The 9,919-nt window shown below is 38.9% G+C and overlaps 1 protein-coding gene across 1 annotated transcript; it reads left to right on the top strand.

Moving 5' to 3' along the window:
- The first annotated feature begins 397 nt into the window (after positions 1 to 397).
- LOC125892110 (cytochrome P450 3A30-like) lies at positions 398 to 8,077 on the top strand. The gene is made up of 13 exons (XM_049581865.1): positions 398 to 551; positions 2,538 to 2,631; positions 2,723 to 2,775; positions 2,865 to 2,964; positions 3,078 to 3,191; positions 4,578 to 4,666; positions 4,845 to 4,993; positions 5,082 to 5,209; positions 5,300 to 5,378; positions 6,555 to 6,715; positions 6,810 to 7,036; positions 7,133 to 7,295; positions 7,414 to 8,077. Exons 1-13 carry the CDS (start codon positions 481 to 483, stop codon positions 7,513 to 7,515), a joined length of 1,530 nt encoding a protein of 509 aa, XP_049437822.1. The 5' UTR covers positions 398 to 480; the 3' UTR covers positions 7,516 to 8,077.
- Positions 8,078 to 9,919: the final 1,842 nt, after the last annotated feature.

Here is a 9,919-nt window from a genome sequence, read left to right as displayed (position 1 = left end):
TTCAGGGTCCTGATATTGTGCATGCTGGCTCACTGTCACACTGTTGTGGCTTACAGGGACACCTGAATAGATCAGAGCCATCGTTGATGTTATTAGTTCCACCTGTGCTTTTTATACTCTGGCAAGTCAAAATGTCTGCAGCGAAAAAGGGCCTGTTTAACAGTAGGCTGGTGTATATTTCTTGTCATTCAGACAGAAATATCTGGAGAGGATACTTGATGACGTTCATGATCATCATTTGCCCAGGGCCCAGGTCAATTGCGGTCCATTCAGAATGGACTCCCGATCCACATTTGGACCATGACCCACCACCTGGGAACACTGGGTTAACGGTCACGCTACTCAGAGTTCAGGCATGAAAACTGAGATGTTATGCAACTTGAGGGTTTATCATCTGTGTGGGACCGCCCCTGTGAGCTTTAACTCTGAACAGTAAGAAGTGACAGACCAGAGTCAACAGTGTTGTGCACAGGAACAAAGATGGGCTATTTTCCAGAGTTTTCCACCGAGACTTGGACTTTAATAGTATTAATCATCACTCTAATCACAGTGTAAGTACGTGGTGCAGTTTTTCCTCTGTCTTTAAAGCTTAGAGAGAAAGTTTTAAAGGGAAAGGGATTATTCAGCTTGTTTACACCTGTGACAGTGAGGCTGCATTTATAGTACTTTTTAAACTTAGTGCTGTTTAACTGTAAAGTCTAATTGCAGAGAAAAGGGGATAAAATTGATCTGGGCAGTTTCAGGAAGCAGGTTTAAGAAAACTGTGTTATTTACCCTGAGATGAGGGAAACTCAGGGTTTTTTGTTTCAGACAAAGAGGTAACTTAAACTGTGGGTCAGTTACTGTGGTAACAGTTGGGCAATGTGAAGAAAAGGTTGTGCACACCCACACAGGTGCTTTTACTTATTTTTGCTGATGACACCTACAGTCAGGCTGAAGGTCTCCATGTTTCCATAAGGATTATAAAGTTGTACTTTGTCTCACCCAAAGTGCAACTGAGGTAACAGGGGAGTCAGAGATATGTCAGAAAAGCTCCATCTGTGCACTCCCACACAGTCCTGAGAAGAGCCTAGATAATTAAAATCACCTGTGAGTGTGACTGGTGAAGCACAGATGTAGCTAATGACATTACAAATGCTGCATTCAATTTCAATGGACCCTTTCACAGCAGATACTTGGATGTGCAATGGCAGGAAAACACAGGTGTAATTAATAACATTAATGATTACTTTCATCATTTCATTTAGGTGAGCCAGTTTTTACATGGACCCAAGCTATCATTAACAAAATTATTTACACCTCAGCTTTTCCTTTTGTGACAAGTCACATTGTCAACTGTGACCACAAAGAGATACAAAGTGACTACAGAGACGGAAAGCAACTAGCAGGAAACACAAAATGACCACAAAAAGAACCAAAATGACCACACAAAAAAAAAAAAACACAAATAGACACACAAAATGACCAAAAGAGACACAAAATAACCGCAAACAAAATTACCACAAATAGACACAAAATGACCACAAAGAGACACAAAATAACCACAAATAGACACAAAATGACCACAAAGAGATACAAAATAACCGCAAACAAAATTACCACAAAGAGACACAAAATAACCGCAAACAAAATTACCACAAATAGACACAAAATGACCACAAAGAGACACAAAATAACCACAAATAGACACAAAATGACCACAAAGAGACACAAAATGACCACAAAGAGACACAAAATAACCACAATGAGACACAAAATGACCACAATGAGACACAACATGACTACAAAGTGACAACAAATGACCACAAAGTAACATAAATTGATCACAAAGAGACAAAAAATAACAACAATGAGACACAAAATGACGACAGAGACACAAAATAACCACGAAGAGACACAAAGTGACCACAAAGTAACACAAATTGATCACAAAGAGACACAAAATAACCACAATGAGACAATAAAGAGACGCGAAGCAACTACAGAGAGACAAAAAGGGACACAAAACCACTGAAAGATGCATGATGACTACAGAGAGATGTTAAATAGCGACTTTGGCTAAATAACAATGAACCATGTGTGTCTTGCTTCAAGGTTGGAGAGGTGGTGAGGCTTTTTTTAATTTTTTTTTTAAAATTTTTTTTATTTTACTCTATTTAGTAATGTAGGTGCACTGCATATAGTCGGCTTTCAAAAACAAGAAGAAAAAAAAAACAAAAGGGGAAAATATTACCTAAAATAAGAAAAAATATCTGCCAACAGAAAAGAAAAATTTAACTTGCAAAGATTTTTAAAAACAAGTAAAATTATCTGCTTTTTATCTACATGTTATTCAGCACTAAATAACATGTAATTTAGTGTTAAATTGTTACAGTTGGGTTAGTTTTTATTTATTATGTGAATTTCTTAATAGTTAACTTTTTTTAATATGGCTTCAGGCACCGTTTAAGCACTGGTACTGTTTTAAAATAATTTTTTCAGCCCTGGCATTGAAAAAAACCCAAACAATACTCAGCCCTCCTCTTCTTTATCCTCAGGTATGGATATGCTCCATATGGCTTTTTCAAGAAAATGGGCATCCCTGGACCCAGACCTTTTCCCTTCATTGGGACATTTTTGGGTTACACAAAGGTGAGATGCTTCTGTCATATTAGTACAGTGATCTAAAAGGATACTGAATGTTCTGATACCTTTGTCACACCACTCTTATTTCCTTCCTCAGGGCATCCACAACTTTGACACAGAATGCTATCAGAAATATGGAAAGATGTGGGGGTAAGTGTGTGTGCAAGAATATACCTTACTTTACATTTCTCATGCAGTGCTCCAAGGCTTTAACTGACTTGTTGCTAATGCATTTCAAGGTTGTACGATGGCAGGCAGCCTGTCTTGGCCATAATGGACACAGAAATGATCAAAACAGTCTTGGTTAAAGAGTGTTATTCTGTCTTCACCAACAGACGGGTGAGGAAAAAAACAGCATAGGGGCAGTTCTCAAAGTTAATACCTCATAACTAATTGAAGAACACAATATGAAGAAGGCATCCTGTTTGTGTGTTTGTGTGTGTGTGGTTTAGGATTTTGGCCTAAATGGGCCCTTAAGTGATGCTGTATCAGTAGTCGAAGATGAGGAATGGAGAAGGATCCGCAGTGTACTGTCTCCCTCATTCACCAGCGGACGCCTGAAAGAGGTTCATAAGCACACTGAATCTATGAAGGGTCACTTTACCCCCAAATAAAAAAAAAACACACACACACATTTTCCTCTTACCTGAAGTGCTATTTATCGATCTAGATTGTTTTGGTGTGAGTTGCTGGGTGTTGGAGATATCAAATAATGGAACTTCATAGCACTCGGTTAGTGGTGCTCAAAGTGAAAAACTCTACAGCAAGGTCTCTTTCCAGACATCACAACCCTGGTAATCCACAGACCTTGTTGTAGGCAGTTTCACATAGGAACTATTTTCTTTCTACCAAACCACACCTGCCAACTGTATCACTGAGCAGAAGGAACAGGCATCTACTCATTAGACCAGAGGCTCGTGCTTAAGACAGTGCTATGTAAGTAAACATTAATGCTGTCCTCCTCGGTAACGAGGCTGTAACGTTACAGATAGCTTAGTGGTGCTAGGTGATCTAGCAGTAGATGCATACTGTTTGTGCAATGATATGATTGGTGTGTGTTCTTTGGTAGAGCGAAGATAGTTCCTGCATGAAACCGATCAAAACAAGGTCTTTGGATTAGAGATGTACCGATCCAGCTTTTTCGGGTTCAATACTAATCGCGATGCTGTGGCTTTGAGTATCAACCAGTACCTGATTTTGATCCAATACCATGGTTGACCTAAAAAGTTATATACCTTTACATGTAGAACAGAAAAGACTAGAGGCATCAGGCATTGATGACTACACAGTTCGTTCCTAAGATAAGATGAAACAGACGACGTAGCTCGCGTCGCAATAGATTTAAAGGGAAAGGATTGCCTCAGGTATAGGTTGCATTTTCTGATACCCAATCCATCTATTTTGATGATATCGGGGCCGATATTTGATCCAGATATCGGATCGGTGCATCCCTACTTTGGATTACCTTGAGTAACTAGGTCATGATTCATTATTCATTTTAAATGTTTTAAAATGACGTCAAAGCACCAATAACACATCCATTTTAAATGGGAAATAATGTAGGATAATGTGATATGTCACACTTACAATTCCCTCTCACGAATGGCGACAAGTAGGTTCCCTGTGAAGGTTATTGAAATTAAATTAAATTACATTTTTTAGCAAGAATTTGCCTCTTTATGAGGAAATGGGTTCGCACAACATATTCCTTCATAACTTTTTGTATAAGTCCAGTTAAATATTGCAATGATAATGTGTGGTTGTCACAAAATCCCTAAACCATTTGAGAACCACTGATCTATACTGATAAATAGCACTACAGGTAAGACGAGAAATATTACTTATTAATTTTACATATTTCTATTCAGCAATATTCGTTTTTTTGTGCACATGTGCACTGAAACTGGTTGAAGATGATGATTCATGTTTTTGTCATTTCTTTTTTTGGGCAGATGTACACGATAATGTTGCAACACTCAAGTAATCTGTTCAAGAGCCTTCGCAAGAAAGTGGAGGCAGATGAAGTCATAGATGTCAAAGAGTAAGTAATGGTATTGTTTGTGATGAGACTTGGATGCAGACTCTACATCAGTATTATTTAGTTCTGGTAGCTGGTTTTGCCCTTGTGCTATTCAATAAATAGGAGATGACATTTCTTAATACAAACATTTGGATGGCTTTTTCTTGTTCCTAAATCTTGTGTTTACCTTTTCTGGCAGCATATTTGGACCTTACAGTATGGATGTTGTGACCAGCACTGCTTTCAGTGTGGACATTGACTCCATCAACCATCCCTCTGATCCTTTTGTAGCAAACATTAAGAGAATGGTGAAGTTCAACTTCCTGAATCCTTTGCTTGTGCTTGTTGGTATGTATAATATCATGCTATGTCACCAAAATGTCTATCTTGTGCCCCTGAGCCCTCAATTAACTCTATATGATCTTGTTCCTTCTAGTCCTGTTTCCATTCTTGAAGGGGATTTTTGATAGGATGGATGTGTCATTATTTCCTGCGGAAGTGATAAGTTTCTTCTACAACTTCCTTGAGAAAATCAAATCAGACAGGAATAAGAATGAACACAAGGTAATGTGTACACATTGTACACCTACAGTGTTTTCAATGTTGGTTGCAGGCCAAACTGGAAATTGAAATAGGACTTTTTTTGTCTGGCAGAAAAGAGTAGACATCATGCAGCTGATGGTGGACTCTCAGACTTCAAAGAACAACGAAGAGGATACAACACCCCACAAAGGTAAAGAAACCAGATGGAGGAATTGAAAAACATATAAAGAAGTGCTAAAAATGATGATCAGCTAGAATGATCTCAAACATTTTAAAATGGCAACCAAAACCAGAGAGACATGGAAGAAAACAGAAAACTACCATTCGAATGGATCAAAGAATAGCCAAAATGGCAAAGGCTCAACAAACGATGAGCTCCAGGGAGATCAAAGAAGGTCTAAAGTTACCTGTGAGTGTACCGTAACAATTAGAAGACGCCTATGTGAAGCCAAGCTATCAGCAAGAAGCCCCGACAAAGTCCCATTGTTGCAAACACGACATGTGCTGAAGAGGTTACAGTTTGCCAAAGAACACATTGACTGGCCTAAAGAGTAATGGCGCCACATTTTGTGGACTGATGAAAGCGTGATTGTTCTTTTTGGGTCTCGGGCCCGCAGACAGTTTGTCAGACGACCCCCAAACACGGCTCAAGCATCATGATATGGGGATGTGTCTCATACTATGGTGTCGGGCCTATTAATCGCATACCAGGGATCATGGATCAGTTTGAATACATCAAAATACTTGAAGAGGTCAAGTTGCTTTATGCCGAAGAGGAAATACCCTTGAAATGGGTGTTTCAAGAAGACAATGACCCCAAACACACCAGTAAGCAAACAGCATCTTCGTTCAAGACCAACAAGATTAACGTTATGGAGTGGCCAGCCCAATCCCCGGACCTTAATCCAATAGAAAACTTGTGGGGTGACAGTTTCTCTCCTGCGTCCTGTTTTTACTTTACATATCTGCTTTATTTTACTGTTTCATGTTAGCTATCAGCCGTGTCAGAAGTTGTGTGAAGTATGATGTGATTCGTTGTTTCTTGATGCTCCAGAACCTTGTGAATAACTACTTGAAGTTGTTTTGGAAAGCTCCAGAGCTTTGTTGTCATCTCAAATCCAGTCGAGACCTTTTTTCAGTTCCAGTTTTAAAATCAGGCAAAGACCAGTGGCAACCCAGTGAGTTCCATAACTGTCCAGTCCTTAGAAAGATTTGTGTCCCTTTAACAAGGGAAAGAATGGTCGATTACGAGCTGATGCATTACGGGCCTTCCCATACTGCAAGGTTACAGGCTGAGCTACCAGCTGTTACTTTGACTGTTATCATGACCGTGATCATCATTTAGTCGTGGTATGTTCTGTTACAGGACTGACAGATCACGAGATCCTATCTCAGGCCATGATGTTCATCTTTGCTGGCTATGAAACAAGTAGCAGCACACTGGGATTTGTCGCCTACAACCTGGCAACCCACCCTCACATCCAAAAGACCCTGCAAGAGGAGATTGATGAAACCTTCCCAGAAAAGGTTACTTAATTATTATTTCTTTTAACTGTGATTCATTTTGTTTTCATCAGCAACTGATTATATGTTACCAGCTACTAACTGCTTAATACTCCAGGGTCAGCCAACCTATGAAGGCTTGATGCAGATGGAATACCTGGATATGGTGATAAATGAGTCAATGAGGCTGTTCCCTATCGGTAATCGATTGGAGAGGATGACAAAGTCCTCTGTGGAAATTAACGGTGTGACCATCCCTAAAGGAACTTGCGTCATGGTACCAGTGTACACTCTCCAGCGTGATCCTGCTTTGTGGCCTGAGCCTGAGGCCTTCAAACCCGAAAGGTACTATACCGGATTAATGGCAGGCTGTGCTCGGATTTTACCCAAACTTGATCATTTTGGCTAATCAGCTTAACTTGTTTGTTATCTTTTTTTCAGATTCAGCAAGGAGAACAAAGACAACGTAGATCCATATGCCTTCCTACCCTTTGGAGCAGGGCCAAGGAACTGCATTGGCATGCGATTTGCTGTCTTGATGATGAAGTTGGCCATTGTGGAGATTCTTCAGAACTTCAGCTTCGTCACGTGCAAGGAGACAATTGTGAGAAGATGTTTTTCGTATCTGCAGTTGTAAAATAATGAAATATTTTTATGCATGATTGGGTGACATCAGGTTTGAGCTTTGGTAGGGCATCTGTGACACATTTCTTGTTTTCTAGATTCCAATGGTACTGGGAACTGATGGATTTACCACACCCAAGGATCCCATCAAACTGAAAATGGAGCCCAGAGCAACTGTTGCCAATCCTCCCTCAAGCTAACTTTCTTTTTCAACCCCAACCACGGTTCAGTTTTAAAATGATTAAAGGACACGATTCCTAATGACATCATATCTTGCAAAACTTGCGTACTGTCAATAAAAATTCAAGGACATTTACTATGCATGACACAATTTTAATAAGAAAATCGTAAAGCCCAGCCGACCAATTGGCTCCATGAGCTTTGTTCTATAATACAAACCACTCCTGTTTTTTTGTCATTCTGATTCACTGATATATTTTCTGGTGTATTTTTAATAACTATATATTTTTGGTAAATGTTTTGATACTTGAATGAAATAAAGAGTATGAATTATGTGAAATCACCATAACAATTCTAAAGCAGGCCTGCATATGCATTACAGAATTACATTGCAATATGTTATCATTTTGTGCACATCTGCCAACTGTTGTTGCCTTCCCTGTTTCCTGGTCAAAGTCCTTATGTATCAGAATAGATTCTGATACATAAGGACTTTAACCAGTCCTTAACTAAAGTGTATTAATCACACATTTAAAGAATAAATGCTATCATATTACACTGCAAGGACTCGTTGTTGGGGGTTTAAATATGCTCAGTTATCCAGCGTTGCTCGTTCTCATGTTGTTAGTGTTTTCTGGTTGGCTGTGCTCTTTGCTCCTCATTTCGTATGACCAGGCCAACAGTAGATGGTGATCTCATTCCCTTTCAACTGACAATAGATTTATTCTGCATGAACACACACTCACACACCATATTTCGCTCATGGCCTTACGAACATTACTGGTATTTTCACAATCACACTTTATTAGTGACTTTGTTTGACATTTACCTAAAACAAATGCTCACATATCATTTGGTCAGTAAGTCCTGTCCGATCTTTTAGCTGTATCTACTTTAGTAATCTGTTACTTTAGGTGTACTAGTTGTTCCTTTTTTCTCTCCTAAAAATACATTTACTTATGTCATTACACTACTTGTTGACTATTTCCATTTTATACTACTTTATAATTTTGCTACACTCCATTTAAGAGGTAAATATTGCAGCCAGGTTTTACTAAACTATGATTAATTGACAGCTTTAGTCAATTTTCATACAAAAGATACAATTCCTTTAATGTATGATGCAATGTTACAGTTTAAATGGCCTTATATTACACAAATACTTAATATTAGATCCACCTTAACCAAGTAAAACATTTAAATTCTACAAAGTTACACATGAATGCATCAGATGTAAAAAGAAAATCCACTGGTAAACAATAATCCAACAATATAATTAATGGGTCATATTTTTTTGCATATAAGCACTTTTACTTTTCAAGAACCACACTATTACTCAAGTCTTGTTTTGAATACAGGAAATTTACTTGTACATGTATTTGTATTTATACATTGTTGTACTTATTTTACTTCATTTAAGGATCTGGATACATCTTCCACCAACAGTAAATGTAAGAGCAATCCATTTGTGCCATCATGTTACACCACTTGTACTAGAAAACAAATGAAGCCAATGAAATACAGACACAAGCCTGCTCTCACATGGTGATGCAAGATGACGTGACCGAAAGTAAGAAACGCCAGCATTGGCACATTGTGCATAAAACCTGTTTGAGACTATAAATGGTGACAAGCACGTGCACAGATAGATCCCAGGTGATAGATCCAGCACCTGACCTTTTGACCTCTGTGGTGACAAGTGCCCTTCTTGCAAGACAAGTTTTATTCTATTTCTTTTTAATGATTTTATATTCTAGTTTTTATGTTTGGCCCATGGCAGCAATTCTCAATTTAAAGTGTGTTGTTTTACCAACAATGGCATCTGAGTTGAGCTGCTGCCCCTCCCTCTTCAACTTTTCTGGTGCCAGTCGCACGCAAATCAAGCGCCCTGCAGAGCAGCATCATGTCTCCATGGCGTGCCCTCATGGACAGCCAGGTAACGATTATAATAATGAGGTCACCCAAGGTCACCTTGGAGAGCATAAAAGAACATGGAAAAGAAACATGGAAGGGATGCCCTTTTTCCCACTTGAGCACCTGCCCTGCGAAATCTCTGTGCACGGCACTGAATGGTGATGCTCATGTGCCCTTCTCTCCCCCCTTTCCTAATACTCTCCAGCTAAATGCAACAAAAGCCAAGAAACAATCATCTTAAAGAATAAATGAAATGATAGGACTTTAGAGGGTATATGAAGCTGAAAATACTGAAAATTTGTCCTCATAAGAGTCTCAGTTTTCCTGGATTATATATGGCCATGCATGCTTTAGATCTTTCAACATATTAGAGGAATTTGGGGTGACCTCCAGCTCACCTAGTAACATGTGTGCCACATTTACTCAGCCTGTTATTATAAATGTTGAGTCACCACACACCAGTTTGGTGTGTACAGGTGAAAATGATGTGGGTTTGTATAGCGTGAAAAA

Source organism: Epinephelus fuscoguttatus, linkage group LG7 (assembly GCF_011397635.1).
Source record: "Epinephelus fuscoguttatus linkage group LG7, E.fuscoguttatus.final_Chr_v1".
NCBI lineage: Eukaryota > Metazoa > Chordata > Actinopteri > Perciformes > Serranidae > Epinephelus > Epinephelus fuscoguttatus.
This window is presented reverse-complemented; position numbering and strand designations above follow the sequence as displayed.

Coding starts and splice junctions, on each gene's coding strand:
- LOC125892110 (XM_049581865.1), top strand. CDS start 481: ATGGGCTATTTTCCAGAGTTTTCCACCGAGACTTGGACTTTAATAGTA. Junction 3,192..4,577: donor CCAGCGGACGCCTGAAAGAG/GTTCATAAGCAC, acceptor TTTTTTGGGCAG/ATGTACACGATAATGTTGCA. Junction 5,210..5,299: donor GGAATAAGAATGAACACAAG/GTAATGTGTACA, acceptor TTTGTCTGGCAG/AAAAGAGTAGACATCATGCA.